Raw genomic sequence first — 18,954 nt, 5'->3', positions numbered from 1 at the left:
AACAAAGAACAAAATAAAAAAACCAAAGTTAAAAACATCTTAAGACTTTAAAATATTCTGCAATAAATGGTTACACTACTACTCAAAATAAATTTAAAAACTCCTAACTTTAAATTATCATATAATCACTGCATTGTGTTCATGTGTATGCATGTATATATATATATATATATATATATATATATATATATATATATATATATATATATATATATATATATATATATATATATATATATATGTATATATATATGCATATATATATATATGCATATATATATATTTATATATATATATATATATATATATATATATATATATATATGTATATATATATGCATATATATATATATGCATATATATATATATTTATATATATATATATATATATATATATATATATATATATATATATATGTATATATATATGCATATATATATATATGCATATATATATATTTATATATATTTATATATATATATATATATATATATATATATATATATATATATATATATATATATATATATATATATATATATATATATATATATATATATATATATATATATATATATATATATATACAACCCTCGGAATTAGGAAAATTGAGGTCGGCAATAATTTGCCGACCTATAATTTCCTAATTTATAATTTGACCTATAAATTAGATGCCGGCAATAATTTGTCGGCATCAGGTTGGCAAAAAAAATTTGATACAAAGGTCTTACCATAAAACACCAAAACGAGGTTGGCAATTTTTTGCCGACCTCAAACACTTTCAGGTAGCAGTTAGGTCGTTATTGCCAAATGCCAACCCTAATTCTGAGGGTTTTATATATATATATATATATATATATATATATATATATATATATATATATATATATATATATATATATATATATATATATACACACACATATACGTATATTTAAACATGATTTTTTGATTTTAAAGAACTGTAACAACATTAATACAATTGTTGCAAATACTAATGTTCTTGTGACCAATCTTCATCCAATTGAAAACTGTTTTTCATACTTTCCACTATATACGAGTGAACTTTTTTCATGAGTTTAAAGGGATCGCTATTAACATTTGCTGTTCCAAAAAGATCAAAAGATGAGATATCAGACCTCATGTTATCAGCAGGACCTCTAGAAACCATTCTGAGCATCATTGGCAACTCCAATTTTGAATTTGAATTCAGTTTTGGAAATACATACCCACTGCTTATAGCGTATTCGTTTAGAACATTTATATATACTTGATAAGTATAATATGACAAGCGGAAAAAATCTTGACATGGTTTTCTTGATATAACTAAAACCTCATACTCTTTTTGTGGTGTCAAATATATCAATAGTGTTGCATTGCCAAATCTACATAAAACATTTATAAATAGTTTTAAACATATACTAAAAATAAACATAATTTTAGTATTAGTCTATATTATCCCAACTCTATACTTGTAAATTGATATACATGTGTGTGTGTGTGTGTAAATATATACACATATTCCTGAGCTTCAGTATATACATCGACTATCTTATAACCTGCTGCTGCAAAGGAGTGCTGCACCATCAACTGAAGGTTTGGCATGGGGCAACAATATTTCCTTTCATTATTCTTTGTTTTTTTCTTTATGTTTTGAAAAATTAAAGCGCACATTTTTACATTAAGAGCACAAAAATGATATTAAGAAATTGCCTCTATAGATATGGATTGAGTAAAGTATAGTGTATATATATATATATATATATATATATATATATATATATATATATATATATATATATATATATATATATATATATATATATATATATATATATATATATATATATATATATATATAGGGCTCAAAATAAGCGTCAGACATTGAAAATTGTCTGGCACTTGTCCGGTAAAAAATGACAAGTCATTTGTCCAACCCTCATTTTATGTGCATTTATTTTCCAAACATTTTAGTTGTTCCAAAATTATTAATAAATTCAGTATTGTATAAAAACTTTATTTTTTGAACACTTTATTTTGTATACAAAACAAAAATTGAAGTTGAACACACGACTATGTTAACAAAATATGTTATTTTTTAAAGTTAATTCATTTTTTAGAAGATGCTAAAGCATTACATTTTTCTGAATTAAGTAGACCGGTTTTTATCATTTATATTAAAACGTTGCAATTAGTTAACAAAATATTTTATGCGTGGTCAGGAATGACATTCAATCGCACTTTTTTAATTTTTATCGGACATGTCTGGCAAGCTTGTTTCTTTATCAGACAAATTGTCTGCTATAAAAAAGTTCGTTATTTCGAGCCCTGTATATATATATAAAATTTTTAATTAAATATTAGGTAAATAAACTTGATAATGCTGTAAATATTTGTATATCATTGCCGTATTGCTAATTATTGTCTTTCATTTTGATTTTATTGTAAAATAGCTTGGCCTCAATTGGCTACTTTGTCACGAACAAAAAATAAAGTTTTAATTTGTAATGTTATGTCTCAACTTTTATTTTTAAAACATATAAACGTGCAACTTTTATAAGTTAGATTATGTCTCAATTTGTTATTCTTTATAAAGTTAAAAAAAAAAAAAAGAGGTAATGTAATGTAAACAAATTTATGTTTGTGACATATTTAATTATGTTTCAATTCTTAAATGTTTTGTGTTATGTCTCGATTGGCAATAGTTTTAAAGGTAACAAAACAAATAATTAGATTGCTTAAAATTTTAATGAAAAATTAAAAAATTACTAATTATCATCGTTTATTTTTATTGTGATATAGATTCATCTTTATTAGTTACTTTTTTTGTTAGTAATACTAGCGTAATACTTTGCAAGTTTTTACAATCCCACAAGCAAAAATGTATATAAAATGTCAACCTATCTTATGTTTACTTTTACAGTTCAAATGCATTAATTAGTTGTAACCCATTAAATGTATGTTTTGCCCATTCGCTTCTTGGCCTAATGGCTGAAATCAAGTATAGTTTCAGTTCTTATTTTGACTCTAGACTGTCTCTCAATTGGTTATGGTGTTATTAGAAAGCAGAAACAGCACAAGATCGAAACTGTGACAGTCGATAGAGGTTCTTGGTGTAGTCGCTTTTTTGTTGTATCCTTCTACGTCCAGAAATCTCAAAGAAATCTGTCCACTCCGAACATTGAATGGAGATAAACCATTAAATTGGCCGGCTTAGCTTTGGCTGAGTGGCAACTAATAAACCCTTAAGTGGGCCAAAATACGGAGTCTTGGCTCCCAAATAACACCGCCTTCTAATGCCCTGTGAAAGCCTAGTTTCAGCTGCAGGTGTCTCTAGTTGGTTGGTTAAAAAAAAATATTTTGCACATTCTAACATCCGGTTCAATATCTGTCAGCTTCTCTGCATTATCTCTCTATCTCGATTATTTTTGCTTTTCCTAAAGTCATTGCACATATCTATATATTTATGTATCTTTATATGCACAAAGGAAATAAAAACATTTTAGCATTTCCTAAAGTCATAACATATCTATATATTTATGTATCTATATACCCCTATGACATTTTAAAGTTACATTACGTCTTAATCGGTTACAATTGGTAACAAGGTTACATTCTCTAATTATTAATTAAATATTAAGTAAATAAACTTGAAAATGCAGTAAATATTTGCTCATCATTGCCGTATTGCTAAATATTATCTTTTATTTTTTAGTAAAATAGCTTCATCTTAATTGATTACTTTGTTACAAACAAAAACAAAACAAAAAAAGACTTAATTCGCAATGTTACATCTCAATTATTGTTTTTTTTTAACTTTTTAAAGTATAACTAATTGAAGCATCACGTAACGTAACTAAAACTAGATTTGAGACACGTCTCACACATAGAATTTTTTAATGTTAAGTTATGTCTCAATTAGTTTCCCCTTAAAAAAAAAAGATGTAATGTATTTATATTTGTATTTGTGACAATTTTTAAATACGTTTCAATTATTAAATGTTTTACATTACGCTATGTCTCGGTTGGTTATATTTTTTAAGATAATAAGTACCTTAAACTGCTTAATTACCATAATTACAGTACATTTAAAAGTAAAAAATAACTTATTAGTTATTTTAACTTTTAAATGCACTTTTTTTTTAAAGCTTTAAAAGTTGTATTTACTTTTAAGAAGTCTTTTTTAAAAACTAACCCACAAGGGTGGGTTAATTTTTTTTAAACTTTTTTTAAACTTTTTTAATTACAATAGTTTTGACAAATGTACATTTGTCAAAACTATTGTAATTAAAAAAACTATTGTAATTAAAAAAACATGCATGTTATTGCATTTTAAACGATCAAATACATAAATAATCAAATAATGTTAAAAAAACTTAATGTTAAAAAAATCTATATTTGAGATGTATTTTAACTACGTCTCATATCAAGATTTTTTTGTTACACTACGTTTATTTTTGTCAATTATACAAGCGTAATACTTCACAAGTTTTTATAAACCCACAAGCAAAAATGTATATAACATGTCAACCTTTCTAATGATATAAATTAAGAATATTTATAGATTAATTAGTTTAAGCTAATTATGTGTACAGTTTGCACTTTCTGTGCAATATCTGTCTACACTCTCTTATTTATCTTTCTGACTTGACTTCACTCTTTAACTAAGTCATGGTTTTCTTTAACATCATTCCATATATAGTTCTTTCTCTATTTATATAGCTCTCCTTTTCCACATGAATAAATGTACATATAAAAAAACAAAAAATAATTAAATATAAAGATACCATATGTTACAATGTTACGTGTCATTAGGTCAAAATGTTACATGTTGTTAAATAACATTTTGCACATATTGTTACATTACAGTGTTACGTATTCTTATGTTACAATATTATGTCTCGGTTACGTAAAGATAACGAACATTTTGCACATAACGTTACATCACAGTGTTACATAAAATGTTACATCTCGGTTGCATAAAAATAACTATTAATAAATAGATATTTTGCAATAACGTACTGAATCTTGTTTACGTTACAATACATAACATAACTTTAAAATGTTATAGGGGATATGTACAAAGGAAATAAAAACATTATAGCATAGGTTACAATGTTACATCTCATTAGATCAAAATGTTACGTATCGTTATGCAATGTTATGTCTCGGTTACGTAAAAGTAATGGACATTTTGCTCATAACATTGTGTAACAATGTTACGTATCTTACGTTACAATGTTATTATAGGGATATATATCTATATACATTCTTGCTTGGTTGTTTTTAATTTTTCAATTATTAGATCAGTTTTAAGTTGTTTTTTTTTTAATTGTTATAAAATCTGGAAAAAGTTTAAAAACCTTTTTTTTGTAACTTTTTTTTTTATTATTTGATAGACTACCTGCCCAAACCAAACCCTCAGTCAATGTAGTGGCACTTCCTTGTAGCAGCAGGCTATAAGATAGTTGATGTAGCAGCACTCCCTTGTACCAACAGACTATGAGATAGTCAGTGTAGCGACACTAGCTTGTAGCAGCAGGCTATAAGAAAGTCAATTTAGCAACACTGCGCACTGTTTTACAGTTAAATAATAGTATTAAAAACATTCAGAATGTTTTTATCTTTAAAAAAATAAAATGAAAACATTAAAGTCTTTTAATTAGCATTTTTTGTGGTTTTTTAAAAAAACATAAATTTAATTAGTTTCCTAAATTAAATTAATGCGTTTTGTTATAATGTAACCTTAATTTTGTCAAATTAGATGTCATAGAGTATATAAGTGTTTGTTTTTTTTTACCACAAACAGTAAGTTTAAGACCTTTACTATAAAAAAAAATATATATATATATATGTGTATATATATATATATATATATATATATATATATATATATATATATATATATATATATATATATATATATATATATATATATGTATATATATATATATATATATATATATATATATATATATATATATATATATATATATATATATATATATATATATATATATATATATATATATATATATATATATATATATATATACAGTCATGGACAAAAGTTTGCGACCACTGCGATTTTCGCATATTTTTTAATGTATTCTACTCTGAATTGCTTTTGGGCTACTTTAGTGCTACAATTTTGTACCAATTTGTGCTAATTGTCAATTAGAGTCTAAAATTGATGTTTACATGTTTATTTTCAGATATAAATAAAATAATCTGGAACATTTTATATTACCGAGACCTTATTTGAAGCAGTACTAGTTAAAATGGTACGAGGTAAAGAACTGACATCTGAAAAGCGAGCTCAGGTCGTTATTTTGTACAAAGAGAACATTTCTATAAGACAGATAGCCAAAAAGCTCGGTATTTCACATTCCACTGTTGTAGCTACTGTAAAGAGAAATCAAGAGCTGAAAAGTTTTAAATCCCATTCACGCGCTGGGCGCCCGAAGGTTACAAGCAACCGTATGGATAATGCTATAATAAAGGCAGCAAAAAAATCACCAAGAGCATCCTCAAGTGCCATTAGAGGCAAACTGCCTGGATCACCATCCAAGAAACCAAACAGTCGGACAATACGCAGAGGATTATTTGATGCAGGCTTGAAACCTTACCAACCAGCATGGAAGCCGAAGCTCTCACCAAAGAATATTCGCGATCGCATAATGTTTTGTCAGAAGTACAGGCAGTGGACACCAGCCCAGTGGAAACAAGTGATGTTTTCAGATGAGACAACATTCACGCAATTCTACTCATTTTGTAGACATGTCAGACGCCCACCAAATCAGAGGCATAATCCTAAGTACGTTATACCAACAGTCAAACAGGCTCCAAAAGTTATGGTTTGGGGAGCAGTCTCTGGTAGCGGTCATGCCGGCATTTGGATTATGCTTAAAAATACAACGATCAATGGTGCTGTTTACTTTAGTATACTGATGGACAAACTTTTGTCCATGACTATATATATATATGTATATATATTAAGGTGGTTCTAAAAACAACTTTTTCTGAAAATGACTGCTGGCACCCCCTGAATATGTTGTATATAATTAAAAAAATGCTAGATTTAAGAAATTTTTGAATAAAAAATATTTTAAGGGGTTGCTACCGACCCTCGAACATTATATAGGTCCCTAATATTATTAAAAAAAAAGTTTTTCAAAATTATGTCATGTTGGGTCTCAAACGAAGCAAAATCATATACAAATTTCAAAAATAATATTCATTTTATAAAAAAACATAGATAAAAAAAATTATAATCAAAAAATCTTGTTAAATTCCCTATTTTTCATTTTTAGTTAAAAAACATAACTTTTTGTTTACTAAAATCTAAAATAAAAATTTAATTATAAAATGATTAATATTTTTAAAATTTTTATATAATTTCCCTTCATTTGAGACCCAACATGACATAATTTTTAAAAACTTTTTTTTAATAATATTAGGGACCTTTATAATGTTCGAGGGTCGGTAGCAACCCCTCAAAATATTTTTTATTCAAAAATTTCTGAAATCTAGCATTTTTTTAATTATATACAACATATTCAGGGGGTGCCAGCAGTCATTTTCAGAAAAAGTTGTTATATACATACATACATACATGCATACATACATACATACATACATACATACATACATACATACATACATACATACATACATACATACATACATACATACATACATACATAAATATATACTTATATATGAAAATACTCAGTTCTGATCTGCAAAACATGCTATCAATAGATAGAACATTTTACAGGACAAATCGCAAATTATTTTAACTTATTATACATTATAGAGTGAAGCCTCTCATATGCCATATCTCTCTTATGCCATGGCATAACCTTGTATAACTTATGTCATTATGAATAGTGAATATAGAACTTTTAATTAATGATTAATTTAGATGTTATTGTGTTTAATGTTCAAAACAAATTTTATACTTCATCAAAACAAATTAATGTTGCAAAATTTTAAAATAAATATGGTTTTATTGTTTAATTTTTTGATTTAAAAAATTGTTCATTATAAATTACCATAGAAAAAATCTAGATAACATTTTGTATTTTTAAAGAAAAACTTTTATTTGCGTAGCAAACATTTTGAAAACACAATATATTATTCTACAAATAATGACAGAAAATGTCTCAATCAGCAATTCCTATTATTTTAAAAATAATAAATCTTACACCATTTGTTGGTTGTAATATAAAACTATTTGTTGGTTGTAATTTTAAATGGCCATTTAGTTCCGGTAAAAACTTGCTGTGCTCTAACCTTAAAAGGAGCAAGTATTTATCAGTGCGAAGAGTTTAAGTATCGAAACGATAATTGGAATTTTTATAGTGTTATAAGTCAAAAAAATACATCATGTCACTGAGATTAAAAGTTACAAAGAATAGTATCCTTATCTAAAAAGAGAGCTACTACCTGAAGATTTTGAGCTTGTTTCTTGTTTCAATCAGAATTTTTTTTTTTGTTGCCAATATTTGAAGCATAGAAGATCAGTTTAAAGAATTTATAAAGCAGTAAAAGAAAGATACAAGAAAACCTTGTGCAGAGGCAGTTAATAACTGAGTTTTTTTTGGGTTAAAATTCAAAACCTTGAAAAATTTAAAGCAATTTCTTATAAATAACCATCCTAGAATTACTCTGCTTTGCATATCAGAAGTATTTTTATTGTAATATTACAAGGTTTACAAGCCTCTCTTAATCTTTCCTGATAAAAAACCCCCAAAGTTAATTGAGGGGTTTTGTATCAGATTTTTTTTTTTACTGAGTAAGTGGATATAAAAAACTCTTACTTATAAATTTCCTTATGGAAACTATTTTAATGACAGCTAAAACTAATCTTATTCAATTTTACTAAAAGGTCATCTATAAATTACATAAAGGTTTAACATCTATAAAGGTTTTTGACAACTCATACGGAACTTATTGCTAAAGAGCTACGACGTTGTGATGAGGGGGGGGGGGGTCAAAAAATGTCAAAACTGCATGATTTTATTTGTGGGCAACCCCTAAGCAATACTTTTTAAACTTAAGCACTCATTTACAAAACAAATATAATTTAAATTTCTTACTTGAAAACTAAACCAAGAAGATCGTGAATATCTATCAATTGCTGAAAATAATCATTGCCATTATTTTCATTGAAGTAACGAAGAGCGGCATGATACATACTGTTCCACTTGGAATAGTATGAATAATCCCCCAATGTAAGATGTACATGAGGATGAACTTGACTAGCACTTGCTTTTGGTAAAATATCCCAATACATTATTCTGTAATCGTGAGTAGGTATTAGGAAATGTGTCTTTTGAAACCACTTTAATGCCAGATTAATTCCACTCATGTATTCAACTTCAGAGATTCTTTTATAATCATGCTGAAACCATAACAACATACCATGAAATATTTCTATTTTAAATGCATTAGAGACAATAACTGCATATTTGGACTTCATAAACCCAAATGAATCAAATGCTGTATACTTTTCATAAGAACAAAAATCACATCCTTCTTTTGAAGAAAGCAATAACTCTTGTAAATATACTGAAGTCCCATTAGATGAAACACCAGGTCTATTAGAACGAACTTGATTAAAGACAACACTCTCATGAGAGTATAAATTATCAATAAACACCAATGATTGATTTTCTGCAGATTTCATTAGACTTTTATCATTATTAAGCCATTTCTGTAGCCTCTCCCTAAAGGTACTACTAATATAAATTTGAGTGTACTTAATGCGAACATTGTAAACAGAATGAAACAGGTCGTAAGTTTGTCGACACATTTTGTTTTTATTTAACATTGCAAAATTTAAAAAAACACTAAGACCTTCAACAGAATCTATGTCTTTTCCATTAAAACAACCACTTTTAAGTTCTGATACATTTATGATGTTATTCTGGATTTTATCTTTTATGGTGAATAAAATATAACTGTTAAATATAAAAGCTGTGGCCACAAGAAGTATAAAACAAATTAATAAATATATTCTTCTTGGTAAAAACTTATAAACCATCATCCTGCCACAAAAGCATTTGTATTATACTAAACTCTTCTTTGTCATTACATAGCCAGCATAAATTACAAATATCCAACCAATCAAAACGGTTGAGTACAGAGCCTAAAACCAAAATACATATTTTATTCATAAAATCTAATAGCTATAATAATAAAAACCAAATAACAATACGAACTAACTTTTTTCAAATTTTTTTTACCATCTTTAAAAATTGTTAAAAAAACTAATTGATGCTGATAAAATAGATGGAGCAGATAAACATCCTTAGCATCCTTTTTTTTTTAATGCCATTTTTATTAAGAAAATGATATCATAGAAATGTGTTCACATAAATGTAAAGCAATAGACATTGAAAGATAATTTATGAGTAAAATGTTTTAAAAAGTCTTTTACATATAAATATAACAAAAACATTAGTTAGGGTAGAGCAGGGCATATCCCAACAGTGGGGCATAACGGGACAGTTATGCCTGAAGCTTTATATCTCAGTTAAAAAAAAATTTTCAAAAAGTTTTTTTGATATAACATTTTAAATTGTGCTTCATTATTGTAAAAAAAAAATTAATTTTAGAAGTATCGAAATGCATTACAAGTAGCAAAACGCATCAGTAAATTTGAGAAAAACAAAATTTGAGTATTTTCTTAAGCAATAAAACGACAAAAGATCTTGAACTATTGCTAATTTTGTGGGGCATATCTGAACAACAAGTTATTTACATAACTGACTATATTACTACCATTTTGTTTACAGTTTGATGACTTTATTCTTAATTTAAAATATTATTTTCATTATTTAGAAAAGCAATATTAGTAATAAATTTAAAGGAATTTTTGTACTTTTAAAATAATATTGTACTTTTAAAATAATATTGTACTTTTAAAATAATATTGTACTTTTAAAATAATATTATTTTTATAACTTAACTTCAATTATTAATAGTGTTTAATGTAAACAATATGGTAAGAAATTTTATAAGAAAAGTCAATCATCCAAAATGGGATGATTGACTTTTCTTATAAAATGCAATTTTAACTGTGAATAAAAAAAAATTTTGAATTTGAAAAGCTGCTGATATATATGGCATATTTTATTTGCTCTACATTGGCATATTGCTAATAAGCCTGCTCATTAAAAATGTTACCAAATAGTTTACGGATATTTTTTGTGTGATTTATGTAATCCATAACATATTCTGTTTAATTTTAGATTTAGTAGTAGTTACCAATTTAATAATAGTTTTGCCCTACTTAAATTCTAAAACAATTTCTTAAGTTTGTTTGTTTAAGAGTATTTTATAATAAAACACAAAAAGTTTTTTTATTTTAGTTGTTATTTCTTTTTTTGTGGTTTATGGGTGTATGGGCGTGTAATTTGTATGGACATGTTACTTTTTTGAGAGTTTAATGTCTGAAGATGCTTAAATGATAAATTGCCTTAATTTTTTATCACTTTTAAAGCGTTACAATTAACGAATGACTGCTGCTTTTTCACTATCCCGCTTTGCCCCACCCATTTGCAAAATGTAGAAATTTTGCTAGTCTAGAGTTTTTTTGTCATAGCTTATTTTTTTATAATAATATTATAACTTATTTTTAATCAATTCCTTAGTTTTTAAATTTTAACCTTCAAATATGTAGCTAATGAGTAAAAATTTTCAAAAAACAAAGGGTTGCACCCTACATCACCAAATTTGCTGAAATTTGCCACTGCCACCAATGTTTAAACATAATATTAGTTAGGATAGACTGAATATTTTTCAAAAATTTTTTATTCCTTTAAGATTTTGAGCAACTCAAAGTTTGTTAGATTTTGTATAAAAAATAAGGGAAGGGGGGGGGGAGTCTGTTAAATATTACCCTTATAAGGTGTTTGTAGTAATGTTAAAAAAGCTAAAATTTGGTACCAAAAGAGTTTAAAACCTGCAGAATCTGAAAATTATAGCCTAGTATCTCTCAAAACAATATAGTTTATTTTAAGATGCATCATGGATCTAGAAAGATATGAAAGATAGAAAAATATAAAAGATAGAAAGATCTAGAATATATGAATGAAGTAAGGGGTCACCCATAAAGCACGTACGCTTTTTTTTTGACAAACCCTCCCCCCCCCTGCATTTTGCCATACGCTTTTTTGAGTATCGTCTACTTCCCTAAAAGTACTTACGCTTTTAAACTACCAACCCAATATTTTATATTTTTTTTAATTTAGTGTCTCCATACTTTTATAATTGACCTACTGCCCCACCATCTCATAAACGTAATTTGCAGACCCCCTCTTCTTCTTCGTAATGTTTTAGACAATGCATGATATGAACATGGCGTTTAAAATCATTAAGGTTGTCACCGATGATATTAAAACAAATTTAACTCAAACAAAAAATTTTGAATGTTTTTTAGATGGGTGTGCAGGTTAATATATAAATTGCTAAAATATTTTAAATCTTTGTTTCCGTCTTAAAGATTTAGGTCCTTCTGCTAAATGGATTTTTTTTTGTTTAGCAACACTAGCAAGCTCACAAAGAAATATGGGTAATCTCCACAACCAATGTACAAATGTTGCAAACAAAAACATTGAAGGTGTATGTTTCATTTATATATTATCATAAGATTTAACTTGGTGAGAAGCACTCGTAAGGAACAATTGGATACTGTTAATACAATATCTGGAACATGTAGTTAGTTACTAACAGTTTGTATCACTTAGCCATCAAAAGATAAAAAAATGTATTTAATATACCTTTTTATAGTATTTATAGAAAAGAGAAAGAGAAGCAATATTACGACAATATGGTCAAAGGTTGGCTGCAAGAGCAGGTCCAACTATGTTAACAATGTGTTTTTGCACCTTGTCTAAGAGAGAAAGGGCATCATTCGAAGATCTGCCGCAGATATGGCAACAGTATTCCATACAAGGACGGAATAGAGATTTATAGAGATAAAGAATAGAATCCGGAGTAAGAAAGTGGCGAGCACGATAAAAAGATACAACCTTACTAGATGCTAATTTTGCAATCGATTTGATATATTGTTTCCAAGAAAGATCAGAAGTAAGATTTAATCCTAGAAGATAAAAGATAGCAAGGGCGGATCCATAGGGGGAATGGAGGGCAATGGGGGCAATCCCCCCTCCCTTACATGATTTGAAAAAACATTTTTTTATATTTAGTTTACTAAAAAGCATACTTGATTTGTTGATTATTTTAACAGCTTATTTTACAAATTCTAATTTACGATTTCCCGACTTTGCAAAACCGTCAATCACGTTTTCATCATTTACTGGAACTTCTCTGTGCACATTAAGTAAGGCCAATTCGACTAGTCTGTTTTCTGTCATTTGTGTTCTTAGCTAATTTTTAATTCTTCGCAAGGTTGAGAAGCTACATTCAGCACTAGTGACACTTACAGGACATGACTTGATAATTTGAAACAACTTGTGAGTGATTGCACCTGGTCACACAAATCAAAAACAACAGAAAGTTCTGTAGGTAGTGATGTAATTCCTCCCTCATCTTTCGCCCTTATACATTTGCACTGCCATAGTTCAACTTCTGAGACTACTGAGATACCAATATATGATGTCATTTCATAGTTGCACTAGTTAAAGCTTAGAATTAGATATAAATTTAAATTTAGATAGGATATAATTTTAGAATTAAAAATTAAAATAAAAAATTAAAGAGTAATATATATATGTATAAGTATAAGAGTATGACAGAAAAAAAGTAATATTCAAACAAAAATTATATAAAAAAGATTTGTCGGGTTGCTGAAAAATTGCTCCAACCCACCCCCACCCCCCTTACTTGATGGTCTGGATCCGCTCCTGAAGGGTAGATGACTTATCGAGTACATTACCGTTCATAAATAAAGGAAGATCTAGATTATTGCAATAACAGAAAAAAATATTTTCCTATGGAAACAAAGATTTTTAATTTCAAGTTTGCAGAGTCTGATATCTTATCCACACTTTTTTGTAATCTTTTGATTTTTGTACAATTTATAAATAATGTGAATGAAAACCATATATAAGATCACTAGAACTAAGTATTTCTTTTTTTAAAGGTTTTTTTATACCTTTTAATTTTGTTTTAAATAACAACTGTTAATAAGTGATTGTTAATAAGTCAGAAGTGATAAGTTTTATCTAATTTTTAAAATATTGCAAAATTTTGCATCCATATCAAGCCTCAATAAATATTCAAGTAATTGTAAGGCCAAAATAAATTTGGTTCGTAAAGTTGATAAACATCTTATCTTTAAGAAAATGAAAATAATTTTTTTTTTTTTTATCAGTCAGATTTTTTTTTTTATAGCTAAAATGGTCAATGGTTTTTTTTATTGTCCTTATTAAGTGCATTTTAGAGATTTCAAAATAAACTACATTATCTTGTTTCAAGAGATACAAAACTAAAATTTATGGACTTAGCAGGTTTTTAAATAATTTGGAACCAAATTTCAGCATCGCAGAATTACTAAAAGCACCTTAAGGGTAACAGTAAATAGAAACATTTTTTTTTCAGTCAAAACCAAACAAACTTCAAGTTTTTCTAAGTTTCCTAACTTTAAACTTTGTTAAGTTATGACTCTAAACATTTGCACCAAATTTCAGAAAATTTGGTGATGTAGGGTGCAGATTTATGTTGTTTTTTTTTCTTTTTGCTCTAATATAACTAATAATAAAAGTTTTATATTAAATTTTAAAAGAAGTATGTCTTATGAAGTTTAGTCACTAGTTGTGAATTAATAATTAATAAAACATATTTTAAACAAAAACTAAAACTAAAAGTATATAGAGTTGTTTTTGATATTTTAAATAACTTTGAGGATAGTTACTCTCTTATAACCTTTTTTTTAAAAGTTCAATTGAAATATTACAAATACTTTTATTGGTACATAAACTGAATTGAGAACTTAGGTTTGTATTTGTAGTTTTAAAAATGCACACACTTTTATTGTGGTTCATATAGATAGTTAGATAAGAAAAATAATGGTTTAGATTAATAAATCAAATCAAAGACTAAAATAATAATGTTTGAGTTAACTACTCAAAAAAACAAAGTTATATATTGTGAATGTTTAACAATATATTAAAATGGATTCACAAAATTTAAGTCATTTGGAATTGAATGAGCATAAAAGTATTATGACAAATAAAAACTAGAAATATATAAAATGCTATGAATATATAAATGATTCATATAAATCAATGAAGTTTTAATGTAAAAGAATTCTATTTAGGCTAAATTTAAAAGTTTTTCATAATTTATTACTTTAGCAAAGTGTCACTGTGTAGACACATGCTGAGAGAACATATTAATGATGACAAATTTTTGTAAAAACAGGATTAATTTGACATCATCAAGCCAAAACATTAATTTCACTTTATGAACCATAAGAGCTTTTTATAATTTTTTATGTAACTTAATATAAAATAAGTTAAAATAGTTCAATTTTTTATAAAGCTAGACTTTTCCTAAGTGTCTTAAAAATCTATTTGCCGTGACATTTATCCATTTAGTGACTTTTATTTGTTAATTTAATCAAATAATAGGAAAATCTTGTATTACTAATAAAACGTCAATAAGTGTTATATTAATAAGAAATACTTTTATTGAAAAACCTGAATAATCTGAATACAATTAAATTAAATATAATCAGATTATTCAAAGTAACTTTAAATAATCTAATCAATTATTAAAATTAAAAAAATAAATGTACTAAGAGTAAAAAGTAATAAATTAAAGAAATCTATCCAACATAACTCGTTTGTACACGTAAACAACACTTATTTAAGCATAAATTATCTTTAACAGCTTACAAAGTTTAATATAGTGACCGCTCGATATTTGCTCATTTGTTGTTCTTGTGTGTAAAATACAAGTAAGCAACAAACGCTTTCACCAATTAGACAGTTACAAAAAATGATAACTCAGTGTTTACAATTTTTTATAAATGGATTTAATCATTCAGTTTTATTTACTAAAGTTGTTTACTGAATTATTTAGTTTAACCTGAGTTAAGCGAAAAATAGCAGTAAATACGATAACAATAAATAATAACTGAAACCGATATTTTCCGTTAAAATTTGACGTGCGATCAATTCCAACTAATAGCAGACAAAGTAAACATTTCAGTGACATTTATGATGTTGGTTTATTGTAGTTTGGTGTAAAACATACACAACAACAACCGAATAACTTTTTTTTTAAATTAAAACGAAAAATAGTTTGTTTTACTAATTGTTACTTCTATTAACTATAAACGGTGTAATTATTTATGTCCACGCATCACTTATTAAGGCGGGTGTATATTATATTATATATATTAAATGTAAACATCAAAGCTAAAAAAAGAATCCTAAAAACAGAAGTGTTTTTGCAACGGAGTGCTCGGAAACGGTGCATGCCACAATATTTTTTGGCTTGACCTTTAAGAGCTAAACCTTAAAGAGCATCTTTTAAGACCAAACCCTGCAAGAGCCTTTCTGTTTTTTGGACCCTTTTTTTGCTTTGAGGTCTAGGTCTGACAAATCTTGTTTTTTCTGGCACATTTTTAATTTGCTCTTTATTAAGCACCGGCAAATAATGTTTTTAAAATTTGAATAGCAAATAGTTACTTTGTTTACCTTCAGGATTGAAGTTTAACGAACATTTGTCTTCAGCCTAATATTTTACTTAATCAAAAACTGAATATTCGACATTTGATACTAATAGTTTAAATTTGGTGAACTTCGTTTAAAGAATTTCCAACTCTGTTAGTTACTTAAATTCAAACTAAATCTGAAGTTATAAATTCCTAAGAGATATAAATTAATTTAACTCAAATGAATACGATAAACAATATTTAGTAAAGATCCAAGTTTTCAAACACATATATAGAATAGCGAATAGTATATTTAGTGACCAAAGCTTTATAAAGACATATATTTAGTCCTTTTAGTCTTTGTGACTAATGTTTAAGAGGTATACCCCAGAAATTTTCAAAAATTTAAAAAAATAATAATAATCAAATTTAGACAATTTGTTTATTTTTTGTTTATATTGTCAGCATTAATTCACCTTTCAAACGTAAAATTTACAATTTTCCATAATTATTTACGACATTATTACAAATTATTGCGTAGGCAACACTATTTTGTTGCTAGTAACACTGTATTTTGCATGTTTTGACAAGTAAAACCGTGAAATTGTGTTCAGTTACCATTTGTAGAGTGCCGAAGATTTTTGTGTGTGTGTTAAGGATCTTTCTTCAAACGTTATTTGTAACCGACTATTTTTCAAAATTTTAATTTTTTAAATGTTTTATTAAGTGAAGGACTTCTTTGAAAGTAGTTTTTCCAAAAATATACATTATTTCAACTTTTTTAATTTTCTTTTACATATTTTTGTAGTGTGTTTATTTGTCTTTTAAATTTTTTAAAGTTTCTGACAATGAGTAAAAAAAAGATGTGAATGTTTGTAAAAAAAGTGAAATAATGTCACTTTTAAGCAACACTAACTATTCTCAACGAGAAATTTCAAGAAGAATTGGCGTTTCTAGGCAGACTGTGCAAAGAATAGCATCAAAAATAAAAAATGGCGAAAACCCTATATCCACACTCCGTAAGAACTGTAAAGGAAAACGCCTTACAACGCCAAGGTCTGAGAGAATTATCAAGAATATTTGCTAGGAGAATAGAAAGAAACCCAGAAAAATAATCACAACATTGATTAAAGATGCTGGAATTAATATTAGTGATCGCACAGTCAGGAGACGCTTAGATGAGTTAGGCTTTAAGTGTTACCGCCCTGCGAAAAAACCAAAATTAACGCCTGCCATGAAGGATAAATGACTGAAATGCGGTGTTATGCGATATAACATCTGCGGTGTTATATAGCATAACACCGCAGATGTTGACAACAGATCATTAGAGAAAGGTATTTATTTCTTAAACATGTCATTTTCTGCTTTATTTCTTGATTTTCTTTAGATTAATGAAAGACTAACATTTTTTGAAACATTTGATTTCAGGTGTGCTTTTCTGATGAATCCACGTTTCAGATTTTGGACGACAAAGCCTCATTTTTGCGACGAAGGGTGGGTGAAAAATTTAATCCAGACTGCATTATCGAGACAGTAAAATATCCATTGTCAATTATGGTGTGGTCCTTTATGTGTGGTAAGGGTACGGGAAGGTTTTACATAGTCCAAGGGACAATGAGGCAGGACCAATACAAAGAAGTTTTGGACTAAAAGCTCATTCCTCAAGTTGTGGAATGGTTTCCAGATGGCGAATTTATGTTTATTAAAGATTCTGCCCCATGTCATATGGCAAAATCCATTAAAAAGTTTCTTGGAGAGAAAAAAATTCTACTGCTGGATTGGCTAGGAAATTCCCCGGATCTTAATCCTATAGAAAACCTGTGGGAGCTATTAAAACGGGAGGTTTCTTCAAAAGAACTGGTGACAAATAAAACCCAGCTTATTGAAAAACTAATTAAAGGTTGGCATCGAAATCCTTACTTAAAAGAATTGGCACAGAAATGCATTGACAGCATGCCACGGAGAGTAGAAGCTGTTATAGCAGCAAAGGGTGGATTTACAAAATATTGATAACATTACAATTTTTGTTTTTAAAAAAAAAAATCGTTTGTTTCTATATTTATATGTGATAATAAACAACTATTCTTTAAATTTTTAATTATTTTGTACCGTAACCCTCTAATTTTTTTTACATTGTGGATAAAATTTCACAAAAATGTGTAGAAAACTCAATGGCCCTATTTCAATAGCCACCCACTGTATATATATAATATATATATATATATATATATATATATATATATATATATATATATATATATATATATATATATATATATATATATATATATATATATATATATATATATATATATAT

At 26.9% G+C, this 18,954-nt stretch overlaps 1 protein-coding gene across 1 annotated transcript; it reads right to left on the bottom strand.

The window, feature by feature from the left end:
• Positions 1 to 934: 934 nt before the first annotated feature.
• Positions 935 to 16,097, bottom strand: LOC105844215 (uncharacterized). Its single transcript, XM_065801276.1, has 3 exons — positions 15,874 to 16,097; positions 9,106 to 10,157; positions 935 to 1,386 (listed from the first exon to the last, which is right to left on the bottom strand). The coding sequence occupies exons 2-3, from the start codon at positions 10,053 to 10,055 to the stop codon at positions 996 to 998; spliced, it is 1,341 nt and encodes a 446-aa protein (XP_065657348.1). The 5' UTR covers positions 10,056 to 10,157; positions 15,874 to 16,097; the 3' UTR covers positions 935 to 995.
• Positions 16,098 to 18,954: the final 2,857 nt, after the last annotated feature.

Source organism: Hydra vulgaris, chromosome 07, assembly GCF_038396675.1.
Source record: "Hydra vulgaris chromosome 07, alternate assembly HydraT2T_AEP".
Classification (NCBI taxonomy): domain Eukaryota; kingdom Metazoa; phylum Cnidaria; class Hydrozoa; order Anthoathecata; family Hydridae; genus Hydra; species Hydra vulgaris.
This window is presented reverse-complemented; position numbering and strand designations above follow the sequence as displayed.